Source organism: Fusarium phalaenopsidis (assembly GCF_050370095.1).
Source record: "Fusarium phalaenopsidis strain FUZ10S chromosome Unknown contig_32332, whole genome shotgun sequence".
Classification (NCBI taxonomy): Eukaryota; Fungi; Ascomycota; class Sordariomycetes; order Hypocreales; family Nectriaceae; genus Fusarium; species Fusarium phalaenopsidis.
Genome location: NW_028145391.1, coordinates 2,053,864 through 2,079,377, shown reverse-complemented (window position 1 = coordinate 2,079,377; position 25,514 = coordinate 2,053,864). Strand labels below are relative to the sequence as shown.

Sequence of the window (25,514 nt, the reverse complement as noted above, 5' to 3'; positions counted from 1 at the left end):
TCGAGTGATGGAGGTGGGTGCTGGCTGAGGTGTGCAAGATAGGCTAGGTAGCTCTGCTGGGTTACGCCAGGCACCTCTGCCTGGCCAGCCAGCCGCGCCGTCACGTGATGCCTAGGTGCGGGCCAGGCGGCAGGGGGGGCAACGGAATCTATCAAAATTTCGAGGACCCCACCATTTGCGATAACATGTAAAGAATCAACCCCACGTTCAATTCAATATTGGCCGTTTATACCAACTTCTTGTGGAACAACAAGCAGACTTCTCCCCCAAGTTATAGAATTGAAATTTCTTGCCCATCATGAAGTTGGATACGAGGGCAATGCGCCACCTCGCCTCCGAGGACTGGCGAGTTTTGACAGCAGTACGCACCCAATCCATCGAGGTTTCAGCACTCATGATGCTCACACGGATAACTTAGGTCGAGATGGGTAGCAAAAACCACGAACTCGTCCCCACGCCGTTGATCGAGAAGATTTCGCGCCTCCGTGGCGGCGCCAGCGGTGTCCACAGAAGTATCTCTGCCCTCGCCAAAGTCGGTCTCATCGCCCGTGTCAAGGAGGCCAAGTATGATGGTTATCGTCTTACATACGGTGGTCTCGATTATCTTGCACTACACACCCACGCCAAGCGAAAGGACGTCTACAGTGTCGGAAATCGAATCGGCGTTGGAAAGGAGAGTGATATTATGGTTGTTGCAGACGAGACCGGCACCCAACGAGTCCTCAAGATTCATCGACTGGGTCGAATCTCCTTCCGAACCGTCAAGTCGAACCGAGACTACCTTAAGAACAGACAATCTGGATCTTGGATGTACCTGTCGAGGCTAGCAGCCATGAAGGAGTTTGCTTTCATGAAGGCCCTTCGCGAAGAGGGGTTCCCCGTACCTGAGCCCATCGCACAATCACGGCACACCATCGTCATGTCCTTGATAGATGCCTTTCCTCTCCGCCAAATTTCGGATGTCCCCGACCCCGCGTCTCTATACGCTGACCTGATCAGCCTTATCCTTCGCCTTGCGAAGCACGGCCTGATCCATGGCGATTTCAATGAGTTCAACATCCTGGTCAAGGAGGAGAGAACCAAGTCTGAGGACGGCCAAGAAGTTGTCAACCTCGAACCCATCATCATTGATTTTCCCCAAATGGTCTCGATGGAACATCAAAATGCTGAGATGTATTTTGACCGAGATGTGAACTGCATAAAGCGCTTTTTCGAACGGCGCTTTCACTTCGTCACCACCGAACCCGGCCCCTTCTTCAAGAATGCCAAGAAGACGGTGGGCAAGGATGGCGTCAAGAGACTCGATGCCACCGTCGAGGCCTCTGGCTTTACCAAGAAGATGTTGAAGGACCTGGAGGCTGCCATCAAAGACAAGGCAGAAACCAAGGAACAGGCAGCCGACGACGAAGATGAAGATGACGATGACGAGGAAGATGAGGACGAAGATGAAGACGAGGAGGGTGATGGCTCAAGCAATTCTGGGGGCCTACTTGGCGAGGACGCCAAAAACTCGCCCGACGAGGGCGTCGAAGATGGCATGTCTAAACTGACAGTTTAACATGAATGAAATGCAATGATACCCATTTACACATCATATTGATCGTGTCATCTGTTCACTGATGACCTTGTCTGCTCAGCTCGAGACCCATATTCACAAATTTTGACAACGACAATGGATTGAAAGAAGTCTAATTTGGCATGATTAAGTTATTCCGTCTTGCTCAACGCCGCCGTCGTCTGCTCTTCTGACACGAATGTCCCCGAATCTAAAGTACAAAAGCGCATGAAATGGAGCCATGGCCCAAACTCGTCTAGAGTATCAGCTACCTCAGCCCATAAAATGTTATACGATGCATAACTTTGTTTGTCTCAATGATTGAGCACGAAAGCCCCAAGGCTTGTCGGAAGAAATAAGAGCACAACGAGGTTGCGATGACGTTGTCTAGAAACAACCACCAACAACCCATCCACCAGTAGGAAATCACTTGACCTCCTTCACTTCCTTCTTAGTCTCCTTCTTGATGTCCTTCTTGACAGACGGGGACGAGTGGAGCGAGGCGTTGGCAATGACAGTGTCCGCGTGAATAGTGACGTTCTCATCACATTCGGACGATGTGGGTGTAGCAATCGCTTCGTCTAGGCTCGAGCTTGCGGCCGTCCTAATAAGAATGTCAGAGAAAAATCAGAAAAGCATGGGAATCAGGGTACGTACTCCATTGACCGGCGCTGAGACGCAGATCGCCGGGTGCCATTGCTCCCGTCAGACCCAGAGGTGTTAGTGGCAGAAGGAATTGCTCCGCTCGTCATGGTCAGCATCGTGAAGGGAAAACAGAGCACAGGACTTACGACCGGGCACTAGAGTTGTTGGAGCGATGGTACTGTGACTGGTACGACGAGTACATGTGAGTATTCAGGCCAACCAGAGGGGTACCATAGGCTCCGATGTTGTACTCATTGGTTCGGAATTGACGACGCTCCGCGGTCACACGCTTCAGCTCCTTCTGAGCTGGGGTGTCGGCGTAGCGAATGTTCATGAGAAGACCTTCTTCGCCAAGCGCAAGTCCGGTGAATCTCTCGATGATCTCGTCACAGACCTCACGAGACTCGAATCTACAGCGACGTCAGCGATTGGGATTGTGTCGTGCCATCCAAATCTTACCGAGCAAACCCAACGCCGCGGCTGTTGCCCATGCTGTCTCGGAGAATCTTGCTGGACAAGATGGTAAATCCCAAGAAAATGGTTCCAAGCTCCTGCGACCAGTTAGTGCTGTCTTCTCTCCCCAGGATTTGGCACGCAACATACCACTTCTGTAAGTGATTTAGGGAGATTGGAGATGTAGAGGTTCGTAGAGGTGTCGTCGCCCTCGGCCTTGAGGCGAGAGTTGAAGGACTCCTGGAATCACATTAAGTCGAGTTCGTTGGGGGCAGACTGTCAAGCAAGGGACGACTTACGCGAGCAAAACCAACTTCGTACCCAAGACGATGGAATCCGCGGATGCACATCTCGGAATCCGCAACGTTGTAGAACTTGGCGAAGCCAAAACTAGAACCAGTCAGCAACCCTCAATAGGGGACGTCAGGGAACTTGCCCCTTGCATGCTCCAGTGCCGGTATCAATGATGGCCTTGGAGGTCTCGACTGGGCCAAAGCGAGAAGCATAGTGGTACAACAGCTCATCATCGGTGGTGGGATGAAGACCTCGAATGTAGACGTTGCGGTTGCCAGGAATAGGGTTTTGGAGGCTCTGCTCCACACCCTTCATCTGAGCGGCAGGGGTAAAGACCGCGGGCACAGCCTTGGGGATGCTGGGCTTCTTCTCCAGCAGTTCGTCCAGAGCGCGCTCAGACATGGGCGAAAGCTTGGACTTGGAAGCTTCCGCGTGGGCAGGAATCAATCCAAGCTGCTGGGGTGAAGGGGTGGTATAAGCCGATCGATCGAGGCTTGCAACTCGTGGGCCATTCTCCTGATGGGCAACACCACCCGCATAGAATGGCGTAGCAGGAGCCGACTCTGTAGTCGAGTAAGAATTGCGACGGTTCTCCAAGCCGGGGACTTCAGACTGCGTACGATCGGCACGAGTATGAACTGCATTCGCGCGTCCAGGAGTGAAAGGCATCAGAGGAAAGTGCATCCCCATGTATGGGTTGGAAAAAGCTCCATTGGCGTAGTTTGTGTATCCATTCTCGTTGGAATGACCAAGTGGGATTGTCTGCGAGCCTTGAACTGGTGCAAGAACGAAGTGGCCATCAGAGCCAAGCATGTACGGCGGAGCCATGTGGATGGGTGCAGAATGGGTGTTGGGCATGCCCATGCCACCCAGAGACATTCCTTGGAACTGGCTCAGGAGTCCATTTGGGTCGCTGGACCCTGGAACGGCAAGATGGGAGTTGGGTCGTCTATCCTGTTGAGACGGGAGGTAGGGCGCTGCAGTCTCCATGCTGATCGCTGAACGGAAACGATAAAGACTGGATGTCTGCAAACTTGGAGGTCAGCCAACTGATGGATGCCAGGTGAACGGGTACGGAAACAAGCAAGAGCCTTCTTGAAAGCTCATGGGGAAGGAGAAGCACACTGACTCTGTGTGTGGCAAAGGGAACGAGCTGTGAGAGGGCGGGCAAGAGAAATATGGGCAAGAAGGGCCAACATACCTCACAAACAACAGATCAGCTGCGAAAGAGCAGAGGAAAATGGCGAATGATCAAGCGGTATTGTAAAAATCTAGTCGCAGGTTCAAGTCAGCCGATCGAGCTATCCATTATCAAGGGACAAGACGGCAGATGCGGTCAAAGGGGCAAATGGCAACGGTGCAATCGGTATATGCAGGGCTATGCCTGACGATACCAAAAGGATGATCGACCATGGCTCTCCCTCCCATCCAGACCAGACATGATGGAATGGCGGCCAACCGTAGACAGCCAGCGGAGGAGGGACTCACCTTGACCTCTTCAAAGAGCGCCAACACCTGACAGGACAGCGTGGATTCGAGTATGCCGAAGAGGGCAAATTTCGGGGTACCAAGACTTTGAGATGAAGCGAGAGTAAGTAAGATAGGACAAGCTATCGAGCAAGATGGAGTACAGAAGAGATTGTCGGGGGGATGGAGGAGGCTGCTGGGAGGGATCGGTGATGGAGCTGAGGTGATGCTGTGAAGTGGAAGAAGAGGGAGAAGAAGAGGGAGAAGAAGAGGAGAGGAGAGGGAGAGAATTCGACCAAGATATGGGTGGGGGGACGAGGCCGGACGAGGCGAGCACCTACCTAAGAGTGTGCCAAAATGTGATATTGGAAAGAGGTATCGGCGTGCAAAAGGAAGTCTCTCTCTCTTCAGTTGATGATACCAAGGCAAGAATGATGCTGAAAAGGATCAAAAGATGATGGATCTGCCTGCTCAGCGACGAAGCGCGCTGCAGAAGAAAACGATGGGCAAAATGTAAGAAAGTATGATGGAGGAGGGAGAAAGAAGGTGCTCTCTGCGACCGAGGAGTTTTGAAATACTGAAATTTTGTGGGTTGCTGGCACTGGCAGGAAAGGAGGCGACGATGCTCTAGCACTGGCAGCACCCGTCAGTCGAGTTTGAGAAACCCGTGACTGGTTGACACTGTCTGTCAGCTGCCAACCGGCGCAAATGTCAATAAGACCAGTCGCGGGGGTCAGGTTGGCTTTGTCGTGCTCTTGACCAGGACGGAGGCAGATTTGGCGTGGAAAGTGGTATCCTGTTTTGAGTTATCCTCAACGCTGCCTGCCTACCCGGCCCGAACCTTTGGGGCAGGGTACCTTCCACCCTAAGGATGGGTACCGGCTCCCTGATCTGCGGAATAGATACCTGTCACTCTTTCTTTTCGAGTCTAATGAACGGACGCCAATACGGGCCAGCCCTATCGTGTAGTCAGTGGCAGGCGTCAGCAAGTTCTTCGGCGAACGATGAAGCCACAGCGTTATCCTCCCCAGCGTCAAATGGTACCGGATGCAGAGACGGTACTTAACATCCACGAAGTTGTCGTGTTCCGCTTGGGACAACATTTGGGGAACAGTCTCTTGGGTAGTAGGAGCCAAGGTTGGGATGGACATGTACCTACTCTGGTATTCAGGCAGGTCCAGATGGAGAGGCCCAAAGAAGCATTCGACGCTTGAGATCAGCTCTTGGCAGGCTGTGAACGAGACTAAACGCGATACTGGAGGAAAGAACGATCTCTTAAGAATATTTGAGTAAAGAAAGGAGCGCAGCAGGTTACCGCACAGCCATGCCGTCGTCAGATGCTCGAGAGAATTTGAGTATCGTCCATCCGAAGATGGGAGCAAGGTGAGGTGAGCAGCATTCTTATGGGGGAGAAACGCCTCCTTGGTTGCATGATCTTCGGTCACTGGAACAGAGATCTTCTTTGCCTCAATCCATGGGTAGCCAACTTGCTTTGCCCGTCATCATCTGGTCAGACATCCACAGACACGGTTCGTCCCTTCCCTCCATAAAACCTGCGTTGGCATCTGGCACATGTAGTTTGCCATACGTACTTCCCTCTAGGCGGGTAACTGATATGGATGGCAAGTAGGTAGATAACTCCTGAAAACACCAACGATGATTCATTGCTCGCTTGAGGCTCAAGTTTGGGCAGTAGTTGTAAGCCATGAACGGCCAGGCATGTCGCTACGGCCCTGAGGTTCGTCAGTCCAATCGCCCACGTGTAGTTCTCCCATAGTCTTGTTGTTTGCCCCGAAGTAAGTGTCCGAGAGAGACTCGAATTGCTTTTTGGGCCGTTTCCTCTGAAACTGCCAGGTGGTCGCTCCGCGTGTGGCTCTGATTGCTCATGCAGGTTTGTGGCAAAGTGATGTATGACTGGCCTGTTGGGATCGTACTACTTATGTCGTTCATTTCGGAATTGACCCGGATTGGGGATCCAATCGTCTTAGAGTCATGTCTCAACTTGGCTGTTTTCTCTCCATGACTCAGGTCCTAGACGTATGAGCGAGGGAGTCGATTTCGATAGCTGCTGTCAACTACTAAGAAGCCAGCTGAGCCCTAACATTGAGGCTACATAGATCCATTATCTTCCTGATACATCTACCGTCCTTTTCTCTCGAGTAACCCTCGCAATAGGGGTACTAGAAGCCGCAAGCGATCCAACGTCCGAGCACCGGCCAGGCAAAAGCAATGAGGCATGCAGGACGGGACGGGCGCAGGAGAAAGGAGAAACGTTTGCTTGGATGTGGTGATGTCGCCTCTTCTCTTGCCTGCTGCATCGATTACCTTTGGTCCCGAGGCCTAGTCCGTGTCTCAGTGTCCTGAGCAACCACAAGGAGCCCGATGCATGTTGAGGTGAGGTTGTCTTGCGGCTGAATGTTAGTCTGTTTCCCCACAGTCGGCCGCCAGGGTTCACAGTCGAGATCCATCAGTCAATCATTTGCACGTGCTCTCACGTCACAGGCTGCTCACAACTTCATCGCGCAGGCCAACGCTCCTGGGTCTCTTCATACTAGGACCGTAGAAATGAGATGGGATGAAAGGGCACTGCAGTTTGCTTAGCATTGATCGTAAGCCTGCGTGATTGCAACATGTGAGAATGTGAGCAAGCGAACTATCAAACAAACATGCATGTGGAAAAGGGGGGTGATATGCCTCGAGCAAGGCTGGCGAATCTCCGCCGTTTCCCGAGAAAACTCACATTGAACTCTAGGGGAGTAAAGGATCTTCAAAGTTTTACATTGTCACCGATTGAAGCCTTCTGATCGCACGGAGAGTCCCAAAGTTTAGGTTCATTCTCTCTGAGTGTAGGGTAGGCATTTCAGGTGCACCAGCACTTTGCATCTTCATGACACATTCCGCTTTTTTATCCTGACGGGTGGCTCTCGTATAAGGACTCACACGTGGGAAAGGTTTACTGTTTGTTTATCCCTATCGGGCGTATTTAAAAGATCATGATGCAGAATAACTATCCTTCCCCCATGATATTCCGAGGTAACCAGGGTACAGCAAGTCCACTTGTGTAGTAAATGCCACAATCCATAACCCTCACATGTCCCCAGCCAAACCAACACCTCTCTAAGCGCAAGAAAACACTCGAGTCTAGTTCATATACGCTCGTCGAATATCACCACCATGTGGCGGAGAAAACGCCAGTTGCGAAACCGGACAGATGCGCCGCTGAAAATCCCATGCAGCCCTTTGCTAACGCTCATTTTTCATGACCAAACATCCTCCTGCACACACTTGTTAGTAACCGTTTGCTTAAAAGGAGCCATATCTCTTCACGTACCTGGTACTGGTTCGCCGCCCTCATGTTCTTCACAATCTCCTCACCCTTGGCCTCGGAAACGCCACGTCCCTCAGCCAAGATCTGCGCCAAGACAGTGTTGACCTCGCGCGCCATGTTTGCAGCATCACCGCAAACATAAAAGTAGGCCTTCTGGGACAGCAGATCGCTGACCTCCTTTGATCGCTCCTTGAGTCGGTGCTGCACGTACACCTTCTTGGAAGATTGTCGGGAAAAGGCAGTGATGAGTTCGAACTTGTCCCCAAGAGCCTTCTTGTACTCCTAAACAAGTTATTAGAAAGGTGATTAACAAAAGACGGAGTCAGATAACTTACCTCCCACTCAGACTCGTACATGAAATCCTCAGTAGGCTTTCGGCATCCAAAGAACAAGAGAGTCTTGCCAACTTCGATTCCATCCTGAGCCTGCTTGGCACGTTCCTGAACGAAAGCACGGAAAGGGGCAACACCAGTTCCAGGGCCAATCATGATGATGGGCTTACCAGGGTCCGAGGGCAGCTTGAAGTTGGAGTGACGAACATGGACAGGAACGTGAATACCATCATACTTGTTGCGGGGACCCATGATTTCGTAGCTTTGACCAAAGGGTGTGGGGTTGGAGTCACCATTCTGCTTCTGCTTCAGGGCCAGGAGATAGTTGGTGGCAACTCCGCGGAAAGGATCGCCACGGCCAGGAATCATCTGAGACTCAACGACAGCAGTGATGGAAATCTTCTTAGGCTGGACCAAAGACGAGGACGAGATGGAGTAGTAACGAGGCTGGAGCTTGGTAATACCTTCGATAAAGGCAGAGAAGGGAATCTTAGTCCACTTCTCGCCCTTACTAACAGCAGCCAGGAAACGCGCGATGTTGTAGTAATGGGGAGCAGTCTTCTCGTGGAAATAATCCTTGTCGTTACCAAGTCGGTTCATCTCAGCCTTGATCTCGTCGTTGGGAGCAAAGGCGGCCAGGGTAGAAACAAATTGACGGGAAACAGGAGCACAGATCTCGAGGTGGTACCGGAGGATAGCATCGTAGGTCGTAGGGTTGGGGAAGGGGACCTTGGCGGTGGGTTCCAGAGCCTTGACAGTGACGACTTCGTGTTGCTTTGCGGACAGATCGAGGATATCGAGGAAACGGGTGACCTCCTCGCCAGGGTTGGTGGGCCAGACAGCAATGTGATCTCCAGTCTCGTACCTGAGGTTCGAACCGCTGATGTCGACTTCCATGTGGAGACAGTTTCGGTCTTTGGCGGAGAACAATTCCTGAGACTCGGCAATAGGCGCAATGTAGGGGTTGTGGGTGTTGAAAGGTCCCTTGGCAGTGCCTTCGAGGTGCATCTTGTTGGGTTCGCCGAGATAGACTTCGGTGGATTCGGGGGTCAGGTCGTCGCGTTCAGTGATAGCAAAGGTAGGCTCGTACACGGCCTCACGCTCCTCGAGGCCAAGCTTCTTAGCCAAAGCCTCCCACATGGGGTCCTTCCAGGCCAGAAAGTCCTCTTCCATGGTGCCAGCGCCGTCGTCACCCTCACCAGCTTCGCCGATGCGGTGAGCGCCGAGCTTCTCAAGAGCCTTGTTGACGTTGCGAACCATGGAGTTGTAGTGCTCGTAGGTGTTGTTGCCGAGACCGAAAGCGACGTAGTTGAGGTTGCCCAGAGGAGGATCGTTGTCCTCGGTGAAGCTGGCGTCCTCGCCGGTGATGAATTCGTAGAAGTCGACAGCGTTATCGGTGGGCTCTCCCTCACCGTAGGTAGCGAGGACGAACATGACGACCTTGTCGCTGGGAATAGTGTCGAGATTGTCAAAATCGTATTCTTCAAGATCGGCGACCATGGTATCGAGACCGAATCGGCTCTTGCCTTCCTTGGCGAGACGCGAAGCATAGTCCTCAGCGGTACCGGTCTGGGAGCCGTAGAAGACGACGCAGTTCTTGCCGGACTCTTCCATCTTCTCAACGATGTTCCTTGTGCGCCCAGGCTTCGCTGCGGCGCCAGCAGCGAAGCCGTTGGCGTAGGGGTCCTTGGTGACGCCCCATACCTTGCCCTTGGTAAAGTATGCGAGGGTGCCGAGGAGGATGGCGCCGAGGACGATAACGTCCAGAGTGTCGAGTTCAGCCATGATGGCTATGAGCGAGTGCCGAACCGGACTTGCGGTCAGAGGGCAGGAAGATGTAGAACCAAGATGAAGCCAACGATGGAGCAAGTTTGCGTGGTTGAGTCAAGATGGCGGTGTTCCGACTGCTTCCCCAACTCTTTATTGCCCGTGATCGTCGTCGGCCGGAAAGGAGGCGGGGGGAGGAAAGTGGGATGTGGCGCAAATTGTCTAGAAAGAGGATGTGTTGTCAGTAACAATTGCGCTAAGACGGAGGGTTCCATGTGAATGCCTCATTAGGCATTCATATGGAGGCTAGATGGAGGTCAGCGCTGCTTACCCAGAGGCGACGGACAAGGCCACTGTAGACTCGACTGACACGGAACTTTCCAAAAAAGGAAGCGCGATGCGAGAGAAGAGGGAGGGACTTTAAAGGCGGCGGAAGCGAGGCGGAAAGGTGGCAGTCAGCTACGGAATACCACGGGCGTTTTATCAACGGATTCACTCTCGCCGCCGGGGAGCCGTTGCCGCTGGGGTTTGGGTTGAGCCGGGGCGCCAGTGGACTCCGACCAGGACCCTCCACCTCACTGTCGATACCGATACCGACCACGGGAGGGGGGAAAGATTACATGGCCCCTCGGCCTATACAAGTTGTGTGTGACTACCATTCCTTTTTTCTTTCACCCGGGTGCCGACTCTCGTCCCGATCTTCAGGGCCCCCTCCCCCATTGTCAATGGCTGTTTTAGCGCTCGGAGTTCTGGGCGGGAGAGACAGTAAACGGCTGATCCTGCGACCAAGATCTCGCGCAAATGGTTAGAGTTTGCCATTGCCAGATTCTCCTCGGAAGGCTGGTGACAATTGGATTTAAAAGATACCCATTGCTACTTGATTCCTCAAGTTATTCTACAAATACTCTTTTTCTCAATGGCCGTAGCGATGGAGGCCGGCCGCCGGAGGATGAAACTGTGGCCATGGATGGGATCCGCCGCAATGTGGTGTCATCTTCATGATGAGCCCATGTCCGACTGGGTTCCGAAAACGAACACGGTAAGGCTCTTTGATCTTGTTGAGCCCCAAAACCTAGCTTGTGCTTGTTGATCTTACCAAAGATTACTGTGTTCGCTTGGCCACCCGCTGAAGCTTGTCACGTCGGATTTCACAAGTTGGGTTATGCCTGTCGTCCGCGTGTACCGTGGGTGCCGTGCTTTGATTCCGGAGGGGGTGGTCCAGGTGCCTCGGGCTCGGTCCTGCGAGCAGTGACAATGGAAGGCCATGGATCCATCCATCATCCATTGGATCTGTCCCCCCGCGTTTTCATGCCACCAAACACCATCCATCTTGTTTCCGTCCCCTCCTCACGTGCCGGCTTCTCTACCCCAAATCCCCCCATTGAACCTGTGAATGCCGCTTCTTTAACTGTGCTTCCCCACGATCGGCTTGGTTCCGCTGCTTTTTCCTCGTGATTCCAAGTGCCGAGGGCTGTGCCGTTCTTAACCCGCCGGATCCAAGAACTCCGATGATGTCAAGCGAAGCCGTGGACCTGGGAGAAGCAATCAGCCTGGTGAGAAAGCCATGACTGTTAACCATTGGTTTACAATATAATATCTCAATGTCTCCCCCAGTTCATACCAGCCTGAAGTACTGTGTGACCTGGTTCATCAGATGTCCGTTCTTTCGGTGTCGTCATTGAGACGGCTGGGCCGAAGCCGGTGCCGAGGACATTGAAGGGAGATCTTTGTCTTGTCTGGCCCCCGCATCTTCCCCCCTTCTATCGCCTTCTATCCCTTCGGAATTCTCTCGGAATCTCGAATCTAGGAGGTTTCCAAGGGAGAGTTACCAACACGCTGGTTGCCCAGGCCGATCAATGCTAATGGAACGCGGAATAAAGATTCAAGTCCAATGAGTATTAAAGCCGCCCAGTTTCAAGAGCATCCCTTAAAATTTGACTCCTTCTAGAAATTGTACACAATTCGAACCCCGCACAAACCCTGAGAGTTCAAGACAGAATACGACTCGGGAAAATTTACCGTAAATGGCAATGTTCACGTAACCCGTGGTGTTCGACCCATATTCTGTTCATACTCAAGACACACAAGTAACCCGCATGGCTTAGGCCACGGGGAGAGAGACGACAACAGATCGTACTCTATTGGCTAACATGTAGATGATAGAAATACTCTGACACCTGGTTTTCTGGTGAAATGCTTGGTTCTGTTGTGGGTCAGCTTCATGTCTACTCAGGGAATATTGAAACCTGCGTCTGACATGCCGACAGCATACTCGATGGGCAAATCAGGAGCGATATCCAGGAGGGTGCGTTGCCTTTTTCACTCGCTCTTTTTGTGATTCGACGGCATAAGGTGAAAGCCACCGGTGCGAGGAGCTGTCAATGCATTGGTCGAGTTTACACAAGTGGCCAAGAGGCACCCTAAAAAGGCATCCTGCGCTCTTGGATACGAGTCCAAGATGTCATGGATCTGAGTACCTATTTTCACAACCATTAGGTTAGTTTCCATTTCTGTCCATATGAAATCCTGAATTTCAGCCAATGAAAGCACGAGGGTTTATGGTTCTAATAATATATGTCCCGTTCTGTCTCGTGATGGTCTGCTTACACCAGAATCCTTCGGTGTAATGATGATGTCCCTGACAATGCACTACGGCCACGATAAACCAGGAGATCCAAGTATATCAATCCCAGACCAAAGATCGTATCAGAGCTGCAGTCCCCATCAAGTGCCGTGATCAGCATAAGAAACAAATGCGACATTGATAATCTCCTGGGGCTCACGACCCTTGCCCTCAAGCCCCAACTTCTGGCAGCCCAAGATGGAGGTTTGCGTTTGGCCCCCCAACTCCCATCACCACACTCATTCACGTCAACATCACGTAGGCTATCTATTCGCAGATAAGATCTCGACCCCAGACCAGCAATGGCGATCCGCCAGCCCCCTTTCCAGGAGGCCAATGGCCAGCGCAGTGGTGGGTGGCGCGCCGCCCTTCCCAAGGTCCCGTCATCCCATGTTAACCCTAGCTCCCCTGATAGGCCGCGGCCCTTGCAGGCTGCAAGGATGATTGTCCGTCCAGGACCCAGAATCACTGCAGAATGGCCGGCCAAACTGCCATGTGTTGAAGGCCCTTGGGCTGCTTGGCCCCATAGCCGCCTTTAAAAAGCCCTGGCCGAAAAGCCATACAGCGGGTCGGACCAATGCTGGACAAATCTGGCGCTCGGGCAGTAGCGTCATTGTGTGTGGCCCAGCCGCCAGAGTCGGTCGGTCGGTATCCGTACCTAGGTTGGTAGGTGTCTGTTGTCTTGGATCTCTCGACTCCCTCGTGTACATAGCATCCCTTCGCTTGTCAACTTCATCCCAGATCCGCAAACCAAACGCCCTTCCCTTCCTCTTGTCTGCTGCTGCCGTGATCTTCGCCTTTGAGATCTGAAAACCTATCACAGATCATGGGATATAGTCCAACTTGAGATGGGTAAGTCCAAGTATTTTGAGGGTGCCCACCCACCCTCGATGTTCTGCACCCGCCCCTCTTCCCGCACCACCAACTTCAAAAGCTGTGTCGCGGGAATGCCTTCGCTCTAGAACAACAAGCTTGTTCCCCCGCAAGGCTGAGGAGCTGTCTATACTACTACACCAGAGCTAGCTACTGCTGCTTCCTTACGTAGCGGCTGCAGTTGGTTCACGGCCGGACCCTCCTCTCCCGCTCTCGACGGATCCGCTCTTGTTTCACCAACGACCGCCTCGAAACACCTCCAACGAGATATACTACTGGCAATCGCTGACAGCCTTCTGTGCTACCCAACAGTGCCGTCGCAGCCGCTGCCAGACCACCTGCAGGATCCGCTCAGGTTCTCGCCCCGGTCCGTTTCAAGACTCGACGAGGAGGAGGAAGAGGATGAGAGCAGCTGGGACCGAACCCTGCGTCCCATCGCCCTCGACCCGCCTGTTGCCCATCGACCTGCGCATTCGCGAGACTCGTCCGCCGAAAAGATCTCCCAGCTTCCTCCGACATTGAACTCCCCCCGCATCCACGGGCCGCACACGAGAGGCGCCATCGGCGGCGTGGTTGAACGAGTCGTCGACCCCAAGAGTGCCGCCTACGGCCACCATCGTCAGACCTCCATCGTACACGGCATTCAGCACTCGAGAAATGGCAGCTTGGCCAGCACCACCTCCAGTCCCCTCAGTCCGCAAATGATCGCTGCCGCCGGCGTCGGCCTCGACCGCCCAGACATGCCATCCGTGGCCGCCCGTCTCGATGGCGATGCCACCTTTCCATCGCGGCCCCCCACAGCTCTCTCCGGAAGTACCGTGGCCATGGATCGACCGACCGCTGCCGATATGTCCTCTCATGGCCCGGCCCAGCGCAAGCTCGAACGCATGCACAGTAAATCACGGCGTGACCACACCCCTCACCACTCTCATTCGTCCCGTCACCACAAGGATGACCAGAAGACGGTGGGCGAATATGCATTACATGTCTTGTTCACCTCTGTCAGTTTAGGTCCCGAGCCTAAACGCGCCCTGGCTGACCTTGTCACAGTTCATCGCACAAGCTGAGGAGAAGCTGACAGAGTGCGTCACCGTCCCCTTTGATCCCGAGCCCCATGTCGAACAAGTATGCGGTCCGGGTGTCGACCCGGCCTTTGACCAGTTAATTGTTGCTCTTGGTCACATTGCCAGCCCCAAACCGAAAGCCCTAATAGACTCAATGATGCTGTGGAGGAAGAGCAAAAGCGACGCCGCAAATGAGGCGCGCAACCAACTCCAACAATCCCGTGGAGTCCTACCTGGAGGTCCATTGTTACGAAGAAATACAGAACCCGTTCAAGCTGGAGCACCCGACAACGTCTTTCCCAATGGCCCGCCAACTCTCGCTGCGAGACAAGAATATGTCGCCCAAGCTGAACGACGGTCGACAGTGTCGATTTACATCCTTTGCCGAGTTCTCCTCGAAGTGATTAGCCAGAGTAACCTGTCATCGATTACCCCTGAAATGGAGGACAAGCTAGAGAGCATAATTTTTGGGCAGCTTAAAATCGCAGACACGGAGCACTTGATGGTGTCTCCTCTGAAGCTTGCTAACTGGAACCTTTTTGCCCAGCTGCTCGGGCACATGAGCGATATCAATTTCGCCAGCGTCACCAGGAGATTCATTGAAGATCTGGACAGCTCACTTCAAGAACGAGTGGTCAAGAGTCCGACTTCATCCTCTGGCCGGGACGCAGAAGGAAAGGTGGAACTCGTCTTGGGAGGAATGAAGCACCTCAAACTCAAGATCTCACCCGAAGATGCGTGGGAACACTCTTGCGACTTTCTCATCTCCTTGGGCCGTCTGTTTCAGAAGTCTCATGGCCAGAGGGTTAAGACAGCCTTTTGCCAGGTGATCGAGATGTTACTTCTTCCAATTGCGGCAAAGGCAAGCAACAGCCACTTCATGCATCCGAAATGGGCAGAGGTTCTATCTGCTGTTGGACCTCGTCTGGCACAAATGTTTATGAAACCGAGGCATTGGACATTTGCGTTCCCATTGACCGCAACCCTGCTCTGCGTCTCTTCCCCGGACAACTTTGGCTCTCAGTGGCTACAACTGATCTTGCCTCTGCAAACCAAGGTAAAGGATCGATTCACCAAACCGCTTTGTCTTCAAGTTATTTCTCGTTTGCTGTGGACTTACCTGTACCGGACCAATGACACCGTTCAAGGCGCCCTACGGAAGATCGACGAGGTGATGAAGCTGGTTTTACCTTCGTCAAAGCGAAGCCTGGTAGCCTCTGACACCATTTGCACTGAGCCTTTGATCCAGATCATTCGAATCATCGGCTTCAAATATCCCGAGTACTGCTTCAGGACCGTCGTGTTCCCCCTCATCAACGCGGAGCTATTCACATCGAATAAGGAGTTGAAGGTTGAGCAATTGGACCCTGATCGAGTTGTTGTGGGAATTAGGGCCTTTCTCTACATCATGTCCGACCTAGAAAAGGGAGAGCAAGGACAACCACCTTTCCCCCAGTTTGCCGAAAACCCTTCGTCGACGTCAACACCTGACCGATTTCCCGTATCCCCTGCCGCCTCTTCTCCCCGCAACTCCCCCCTCTCGCAACCAACAGTTACTTCGAAAGAGGAGTATGTCACTCGCCCTGTCCTGACACATGTCTTGAGTGACGGCGTTCGGGAATACTATCTGAAGTTCTGCGAGATCCTTGGCAAGATTACCATCATCTGCGATAATACCTTTGGCGGCCAAGCGGCCCTGGATGAGAAATTCAACAGTCCCGGACCAAAGACGCCTATTGCTGATACTTTTACCTTCTCCCGCAAGGATGATCACCAGAGTGCCGCGGACCAGAAGCAAGCGTTTTACGAACTTCTCCATGTTGCTGTACAAGCATTGCCTCGGTGTCTATCGGTTGATATTCCGTTCAACTCACTCATCAACTTGCTATGCACCGGCACAGCCCATGTGCAGTACAATATTGCTGAATCATCAGCCAACTCTCTGAAAGCCATCGCCAGGCAATCGCATGCCCAGCAAGTTACCATGGGCTTTGCTCGATTCATCTTCAACTTTGACGATCGATATTCAACCATGTCAGATGGCGGAATGCTTGGTCATAGCCACATCGAGAATACCCTCCGGCTTTATGTCGAGCTTCTGCAAATATGGATTGAGGAAATCCGGCAAAAGTCCAGGGATGCCGCTACAGATCAGCCAGAAGCCAATGCCTCGGACAAGCGAGCTCTCAAGCTCGATCTCTCGAGCATCTGGGCCGAAGTTGATCAAGCAGAAGCCCATGGCCTATTCTTCCTTTGCTCACAGTCCCGGAGAGTCCGTCACTTTGCTGTTACAGTTCTTCGCCTGATCGTCGACTTTGACAAGGCCCTTGGAAAGGAAGCGTCCGAGGATAAGGATTCCATGAGACTTATTGACATACTTGAAAATGAGTCCAGCAAGGTCATGGATTTCAACGACGAACAACTGTCTGTTGCTGAGCGGAGTCGATTGCAGCGAGGCCTTCAGAATACCAACAATCAAGGAGCCTTGGTTGAGCTCTGCGCCAGTGATGTCTCTTATGATACGACCCTGTGGTTCAAGATCTTTCCAAACCTGATTCGAATGGCCTACGAGAAGTGTCCATTTACTGTCACGATCTGTCGAGATCTTATTTGCAACCGAATTCTTCAGATGTACAAACCTATCGTCTATCTTTCTGAGCCCTCGCGAGGCCTATACTACAATGGAGACCCTGGCAGTGCCAGAATGGGAGGTCGATCTGCAACAGCCCATCCAGAGGTAATGGTGGAGCAATGGAAGCTGTACCTGATATTCGCCTGCACGACGCTTGCGGACCCAGGTGCTTTGCCTACGCCACAGGATCCCCAACACGTCCGAAAGACCTCGAAATCATCTTCCAAGGACAAAATTGTCACCGCCAGGATGTTGTTCAAGTATCTCATTCCATTGCTATCAGTCTCTTCAGCTTCTGTCCGAGACGCCGTGGTCGTCGCCATGGGCTCAATCAACATTCACATCTACCGGACATTGCTCGAGGAGCTGCAAGGCCAGGTTTCTCGGTGCAACGATGAGGCTCGCGCTCGGATACACCAGAGAACGAACAGCAACCCTCGAAGGAACCGCAAAATGGATCTTCTTAGAACGGAGATCACACACGTTTTTAAACTGACCTCACACTTCCTCAGTGAACCTGAGGTTTACAATGGGGAGTTCTTCTTGACAACCCTGACCACATATACAAAGGATCTCAAGCTCTTCTTGATGGATGGGGAAGTTCAGATGGACTGGGAGTTTCAGAAGCTCCGACGACACTACTGCGGACTGATGGAGGCCCTCTTTGAGGGCATCAACCGAACCAAGGATCCCTCTCGATGGATGACATTTGAGTCTCGAAAGTCGGCCTTCTCTCTCATGGAGGATTGGTGTGGCTTTTCGCCAAATCAGACTCAGATACGTGCTCGCGAAGATACCATGCGACAATCCCTGATTGATCAGCAGACTTTAGGTGAGAGAGGCACTGTCACCGCGGCCATGGAGATTGAAAAGAGGAACCTGAGGACCGCGGCCCTCAGCGCCATGGCAGCCTTGTGCGGAGGACCGATCAGTGTTACGACAGAGAGCAATAACGTTCTCCAGTTCGACATACGGCGCATGCTCGCTTGGATTGAGGCCATCTTCAACTCGGGGAGCGACCGGATGAATGTCATTGGAAGGAGGGCTTTGAAGAATCTGATTGTTCACAACCAGGAGGTCCCCTACCTAATGGAGCACTGCATCGCGCGGTGTTACTTGGCCGACGTCCCGAAGGTCCTTGAGAGCTATTTTGCCGTCGTTACTCAGGTTTTGCAGGATCACATTGACTACCCGTGTCCATTCTGGAAACTGCTTGGTCTTTGCCTCTTCACACTGGGCAATGATCAAAGCGAGATCAGATCCAAGTCTGCGACTGTCCTACGATCTCTGGAATCACGCCAGCAGAGGAACTCAAAGATCCAGGATTTCGATATCAGTATTTCCGACAAGACACAGGCTGTCTACAAGCTCGCACAGTTTGAAATCTCCAAGCGTCTTGCGAAGCAACACACCGAGTTGGCTTTCCACATCTTCTCAGAGTTTACCCTCTATTTCAAGGACCTGCAGCCTGCAGCTCAACGGAACGTGGTTGCTGTGATCCTCCCCTGGATCCAGTCCATCGAACTGAAGTTGGACCCCAATGGAGGCCCCACGGCGCAGTCATTCGTGCTGCTCGCAAACTTGCTGGAGATTACAATCAAATCCAGCGGTGCGCTGCACAACGAAGTCCAGGCTCTCTGGCAGGCCCTTGCAACTGGACCACATCCAGGCAATGTCCGTCTAGTGCTTGATTTCATCATGCAGTTGTGCCTTGAGCGGCGAGAGCAAAACTTTGTCGAGTATGCCAAGCAGATTGTCGTCTTCCTATCCACAACGAACAGCACGCCAGGTATCAAGGTTGTCGAGTTCCTTCTCATGCAAATTACGCCGAAAGCCATGGTGCCGAATGAGAAGCGAGATGCGGTTCCGCCGCCGCCTGACATCAGTCTTTTGCCTTACTGCGCTGATCTGGCCGAGGCTCTCCCAGTGGGTACCAAGCAAGCTGGGTTCTCCCTTGGCCAGCTGTCCTTGATCTTGCTCGTAGACTTGATGGTGTCTCCAGTACACCTCACGCAGGAAAACGTCCCGCTTTTGCTTCAAGTGGTGACTGTCCTGTGGGATCACTACACACCTCTGGTTCAGGAACAGGCCCGAGAGATGCTCGTACACCTGATCCACGAGTTGGTCATATCTCAAATCGACGATCAGACCCAAGAAGTCGACAGGACGTCTATTGAGGACTTGATTGATCTTGTTCGTCGACATGATCGATCTGTGGTCTGGGGATACGAGGACAGCAATGGCAAAGTGGATGACCATGACAGCAAAGTGCCGCCGAGCATGGAGTTCCTGACGGCAGAGGTGGTCAAGACGTTTGAAATCACATTCCCCGGAATCAAGGACCACTGGGGCCGACTGTCGCTGACCTGGGCCACGTCTTGTCCGGTTCGCCACCTTGCTTGCCGTTCGTTCCAGATCTTCAGATGTGTCCTCACCTCTGTTGATCAACTGATGCTCGGAGACATGCTTGCGCGATTATCCAACACGATTGCGGATGAAGACCCTGAGATCCAGTCCTTCTCAATGGAGATCTTGACAACTCTGAAAACACTCATCGTCAAGCTGGATCCAGACAATCTTCTCAGCTTCCCGCAATTGTTCTGGACTACGTGTGCTTGCTTGGAGTCCATCAACGAGCGCGAGTTTCTTGAGGCTGTCGAGATGCTCAACAAGTTCCTCAGCAAGCTGGACTTGAGCCTGCCCAGTGTGCGCAGGATACTTGCTGATGGTCAACCAGCCCGATGGGAGGGAGTGTTTGATGGTGTGCAGCCGTTACTCCATAAGGGCCTGAGATCCTCTCTTTGTTGGCAACCAACCCTCGACACAATGGACAAGCTGGTACATCTCTCCAGCGATGGCTTGATTGGCGACGACACTCAATTGTTCTTCTCTTTGCTGGCAAATTTCCCCCGGTTCTTGAACGAGCTTGAGAAGCCTAGTCTGGGCGACGATGTCTTGCACACTGCTAAACTACTTCTGGACGAAGCCGACCGTCAGGGGTTGGCTAGCATCGCTCTGGCTCTGCATGACTTTGTCTCAGGAAAGCCTCAAGGTAGCAGCAAAGACTTCATCCTTGAGCTCTGGGGGGCCCTGAGGGAGTACTATCTCCCCCACCTGGACTTCCAAATGGTAACCTTCCTCATTGGACTCCTCACAAACTCTCTGTCCTGGGTCAAGATCCATACGATGAGGATTCTTTGTGTTGCTATCCCCGAGGTAGACATGCGCAAACCAGAACTCGCTGGCCATGGATCCGACCTCATCTCACCATTGCTTCGCCTGTTGCAGACAGAATTTTGTATGGAGGCGCTCGAGGTGCTGGACAACATCATGACCATGTCTGGCAACCACATGGATAAACACCATCTGAGGATGAGCATGACGCGATCAACATCAAGGGCGATCCGCAAGGAATACGAACGCACGCAGAGCCTGTTTGGAATCCCGGAGGCGTCAGGCTGGGCTATTCCTGTACCCGCGAAGAAGACGGATGCCACTCGTGCCAATATTCATGCCGCCTTCTACACATGCCAGGGCTCAGAAGGCATGCTGACAGAAACTTCGCCAACCCCCGATGTGGAGTTCCATGCAGACGACTTCCCTTACGGCTACTTTGGAGCGTCGGAGCGAACCGAGACGATGCTTTCTGACGAGGGTCGTGGCGATGTTCATGTTGGCGACCTTGCGACCAAACTGGATAGTCTTGATGATTTCTTTGATGAGCCGTCAAGTCCTGCTACTGATGACGACGGGCGATCATCAAGGACAATTACTGAGTATACGCCCGAGTCTTTTGAGACCGGAGCGCAACTGTACGATGAGCAGATTCTGCCTATTTTGCACGAAGCCTCCAACAACACATCATTCCAGAACGGATTTGCAGACCGTTCCCCGGCTATGTCAAGGGAAGCAAGCTCAAACACGATGAATCCCGGGGCCTTCAATGTCATTGTCCCGACTACACGGCCTGGGCTACATTCCAGATCTATCACGTCCCCATCCGCCCCGGCTTCTTATCAGCCACAGATGGGGGACATTGCTTCGGACGACGAGTACGTGGGAGGATTTTCTGATGCTGATGATGAGCGACCCAGCACAGGGCACACAGAGGGTGCTTTTTTCCTGGAGAACATGATCAAGCCTGTGACTAGAAGGCCACAGTCAAGAATGCGACGTGTAACACAAAGCAGGTCGCGAGATGAGAGGAGTAGGGAGAAGCCACCACCGCAGCCAGTGTCACGCCTGGCGAACAACATGTTTCCACCCAAGATTCAAAATCAAGGCCAGGGCGACATGCTATGAGGATATAGAAAGGAAACTGGTATTGACGGCCGCACCGCATGCATTTGAACGTTGAGAATGTTGTATGATGTGTAGAGAGAGAGCATTTGTTGCATCGGCGCTGGGGATTTCTGTAGTCGTGACTCGGATAGGCATTCCTTGGGACCATTGTTTTTCAGCGATACAAAAAAGGAACTGGAAATGATATTTTGAGAAGATTATTGCTTCTTTCTCAGCAGCTCTGCGATTATTGTTCCCCTTTGTCGTTGTTGTGACTAACCTCAATTGAGTGGTATATCGGCTTAATGCATATTGCGATGTTATTGGCTCTCGATCAACGAATTTTCATCTGAGCTTCAAGGAAGCAACTTTACCAACATTCACTCATGGAATAATGTCTATATTGTTTCGAGGCGCTCAAAGGGCCTCGAGACGATTCAGATTACCGTCGAAATGGGGTTCTACAATTATCGGGGTGCGGCATATTAGCGACAACAACGGCCAAGTGCCCAACCCCTTGGAGTTGATATACCCCGAAGCTCCGAACAAGGGACACTCGGATCTCGCCACGTTTTTGGCTTATGCCGAACGCACGAGTCTAGACAAGAGGACAACTGTATATCGGGGTACTCACTACGAGTACACGGTCGCCGACACGCTCTCACAGTATGGCTTCTTCCTCAAGCGCGTGGGAGGCGCCTCAGACCGCGGCATGGATCTCCTCGGAACCTGGACACTACCTTCGACCTCGCAAACGATAAAAGTTGTTCTGCAGTGCAAGGCAGGCATCCGGAGTGTAGGCCCAATGTATGTACGCGAGCTCAAGGGCGCTTTGGCAGCAGCACCGCCCGGGTGGAGAGGCGCAGACACTTTGGGTCTGTTGGTGGCCGAGAAGCCGGCAACCAAGGGGGTGCAGCGCGACATGAACTCGGCCGAGGTAGCGCTGGGGTATGTTTGTTGCTCTAAAGAAGGAGAGTTGGTGCAGCTCCTATGGAACTACAGGGCGCAGGAGATGGGCTTGGAGGGGATCTCTGTGGGCGTGCGGCATGGGGTTGAAGGGGAGGAGAAGAAGTTGGTGTTGATGAAGGGAGGCAAGGTCCTCCCGATGCTAGAGAAGACGACACCCGAGGAGCAGGAATCGAGCATACCCGTTGACGACTGAAAGATGACGACACCGTCAGCGGCGCGTTCAGACTCGGGCTGTTTCCGAGATGTGCATCTGCGAAAACTCGGCTTGTGATACCAGTCAAGCGAGCAGTGCTCAGCAATCGATATTGACAACCACACAAGACTTATGAAGCAATTCAACTCCCCTTTCCAATTCTCAACGCATTCATCCTGGCACCGGGTCTCTGGAACCACGCAACAACTGCGATAGCTAGGCTGGGACTCATTTCATCTCAGAACCACCGACTATCAGCTGCCGATAACTGGATTTCTGCCCCCGAGGAACGATTATCACGACATGCGCTTGTCATGGAAAGGGCGTTGTTCAGCATTGGGTAACGATAACGAATAAATAGTGGAGGACCAACCATGGTCACTCTAGATCTGCACCCCGCACATTAAGCTTGACCTTCACAGTTCCGGGACCGGCACCAGCTTTATCTATTCTCATCTCAATCTTGATTAATCCTCAACTCAAAACTTTGATCCGTGTCACTGAACAAAGGAGAGATGGAGACGAGGTCTAGCGGTACTCGATCACGGCATGGTCTGCCTCGTCCTATTCGGTATGGCCACTTCTGCAAGCTGACAAGCAACAGGATGCCTGACATGCCGGCGGAGGCATAGAAAATGCGATGAAGAAAAGCCGGCCTGCAAAGTTTGCCGAAAGACTGGCCGGGAATGCGAGTATGGCTCCGACTTAAAATGGGCCGCAGTTGGCCACGCCTCGTCCTTTGCAACAAGGCACAATAAGAGGATGAGGGAGAACCCGGCCCGGCGACGCCTTGACGACAGTTCTCAGCGATCAAGGACTCTTTCAGCCGTTTCGAACCAGCTGCGTCTAAGCGAAGAGGAATCCTCCAACGTGTTCCCAACCTCTACAGCCAATCAGAATAGCGACCCCGGGCTGGATATGTTGACCTTGTCATCTATGGACCTCACATCCTTGGACGACTCTGTCCCCGAACTGGCTTGGAGTTCCTTGATTGGTGTGTCTCTTGGAGCTGATCTTCTCCCTGAACTCTTTGAGCCATCTTTTCTTGCCAATACGACGGACACCAATCAAGAAATCGAACCTGAAGTACCAGCGGGTAGTGAGGTTGGCTCAATTATCTCGAGACCAAACCCCTGTCCAACCAAGGATTCACTGGACCCTTTCCTATCAGCAACTCTATCATCTCCCAGTGAAGAGATAGCCTACACCTACTGTATATTTCACTCTATAATCGCTAACCCGTCTTTCATTTGCTAACTTCTGTGTGTAGACCTCAACCACACCTCATCACGAATACCCGCTTATGATGGACCCCACAACCCCTACCGGAAGCTCTGTCTCGTCTCCGTGTCTTATCCACTCCTCTTGCACACCATCCTATATGTCTCTACCGTAAGCATGTTCAACTATGGGCGAAGCGACAGCTCTCTGATTGCCAAGCACCAATCTCAAGCATCAAGCCTGCTGCAAAACGCGACTGCGTTCCTCCGAGCAGAGAATGGGAAATCAGGCCAAGAAATGCGTGGTCAGAGTCAGGCGTTGTCTGTTCTTTCCCTCAGGGAGGTGACCCTTGCAGCATATCTGATGCACATCGTGACCGAGGTCATGTCAGGTAGCCAGACTGCAGAGGCATTTCTTCAGAACGCCTATCAACTCATGGTAGAGTTGGGATATATCGAGAGTATGCCGGAGAGCTACTATGCGCGGCTCCTCGTTCACAGGTTCGCAATCATCGATGTCGTCCTCGCTTTCCTACGACGACGAAAACCTATTGCGCCCATGAGTTTTGTCCTTTATCAACAAGATGAAGAAATGGACCAAAATGAGCCGTCTTTTCGCGAGTTGACTGGCTGCCCTCAACCAGTTCTTGCCTACCTGGCTAGGATATCCCATCTGGCCTATGACGCAGCGGCCTATCAAAGGGATGCCTCGTCGCACCTGGCAGAGGCCTACCAACTTGAGACCGAAATGCGCATTTGGGGACAGAGATATCCGGTGCCATTTGGTCCGGGAGTCGATCAAGCACGCGTGCAGATAAGCCCGGCAGGCGACCGCAAGGATCTCGACACTTTAAGTGAGTGCTTTTACTGGACAGCACAGCTCTTGCTAGCGAGAAGAGTGTTTCTGGACCCCACATCATCACCTAGAGTTCAGTTCCTGAGAAGGCATCTGTTTATTCTCATGGATCGTCTCCCTGCGGGATGCGGCCCAGACTCGTCACTCCCGTTCCCGTTTTACATGGCTGCGCGCGAGGCCATGACTTCCGAGGATCGCGGCTGGGTTCGGACAAAACACATCGAGATGATCAATGTATATCGCGATAGATCTAGAGAGATCATGATGGGTTTGACTGAAGAGATATGGAGTAAGGCAGATGAGGCCGCAAATGGTAGTGTCTCGGGTGGGCATGGAAGCTTGGTCGTCTTGGAGAACGACATGTATATACATGTGCTGGATACGGTAGCTTCTCACTTTGTGTTTTAAATGGGAAACACAAACGGAACATCTCGGTAATCTTTAATGCTCATAATAAATGTTTATTGTAACCACAGATTCCATGTTGTTTGAGTAGTGTTCGTCATGAGAAGTCCCCCATTCCCAATGCGGAAGTACGTCTCGCATCCCCACCACAGGTGCATCATGAGGCCTTGAGTGTAACAAACATGACGCCTCGCTTGATTCTCAATGGCTACCAAGAGAGGGGTTTGCAGTCCACGGTCAAGTTACGATATGGGTACTTCTTTCTTGACCGTGGCTTTAAGCTATATTAAGTAAGACTTGCCGCCTTGTGTAGGCGTGGCACATATCTTGGACGGTATGGCAAGAGGAAGGCTTATGGCTTGGGATTATATACCACTCTTCTCCGATGTTAGTTATCTAGAAAGCGAGTTGCATCCTACACTTGACCAGAAGAACCTTGACCGTCGTTTCAATTTTGCCTTCTCTCGGAGTTTTGAAGGGAGCTATTGCCCCTTTACATCCATCTTCCAGCTACGGTACGCATTCTCGGCTGAACCTCTTTATACAATTCGAAAACG

General features: G+C 52.4%; 5 protein-coding genes across 5 annotated transcripts; 3 read left to right on the top strand and 2 right to left on the bottom strand.

Annotated features, from left to right (window-relative positions):
* Positions 1-298: 298 nt before the first annotated feature.
* On the top strand, positions 299-1,558 carry LRP88_13644 (protein kinase RIO2; the record flags this gene model as incomplete). The annotated part of the gene is made up of 2 exons (XM_083250003.1): positions 299-361; positions 419-1,558. The coding sequence occupies 2 exons, from the start codon at positions 299-301 to the stop codon at positions 1,556-1,558; spliced, it is 1,203 nt and encodes a 400-aa protein (XP_083094337.1).
* Positions 1,559-1,981: 423 nt separating this feature from the next.
* On the bottom strand, positions 1,982-3,937 carry LRP88_13643 (uncharacterized protein; the record flags this gene model as incomplete). Its single annotated transcript, XM_083250002.1, has 7 exons — positions 1,982-2,159; positions 2,213-2,299; positions 2,347-2,610; positions 2,660-2,751; positions 2,804-2,893; positions 2,953-3,043; positions 3,171-3,937. The coding sequence occupies 7 exons, from the start codon at positions 3,935-3,937 to the stop codon at positions 1,982-1,984; spliced, it is 1,569 nt and encodes a 522-aa protein (XP_083094336.1).
* A 3,734-nt stretch (positions 3,938-7,671) lies between these two features.
* Positions 7,672-9,859, bottom strand: LRP88_13642 (NADPH--hemoprotein reductase; the record flags this gene model as incomplete). The annotated part of the gene is made up of 3 exons (XM_083250001.1): positions 7,672-7,689; positions 7,746-8,024; positions 8,078-9,859. 3 exons carry the CDS (start codon positions 9,857-9,859, stop codon positions 7,672-7,674), a joined length of 2,079 nt encoding a protein of 692 aa, XP_083094335.1.
* Positions 9,860-12,766: 2,907 nt separating this feature from the next.
* On the top strand, positions 12,767-21,335 carry LRP88_13641 (cell morphogenesis N-terminal-domain-containing protein; the record flags this gene model as incomplete). Its single annotated transcript, XM_083250000.1, has 3 exons — positions 12,767-12,815; positions 13,482-14,348; positions 14,401-21,335. The coding sequence occupies 3 exons, from the start codon at positions 12,767-12,769 to the stop codon at positions 21,333-21,335; spliced, it is 7,851 nt and encodes a 2,616-aa protein (XP_083094334.1).
* A 373-nt stretch (positions 21,336-21,708) lies between these two features.
* Positions 21,709-22,476, top strand: LRP88_13640 (uncharacterized protein; the record flags this gene model as incomplete). Its single annotated transcript, XM_083249999.1, has 1 exon — positions 21,709-22,476. One exon carries the CDS (start codon positions 21,709-21,711, stop codon positions 22,474-22,476), a length of 768 nt encoding a protein of 255 aa, XP_083094333.1.
* Between the last annotated feature and the right edge of the window lie 3,038 nt (positions 22,477-25,514).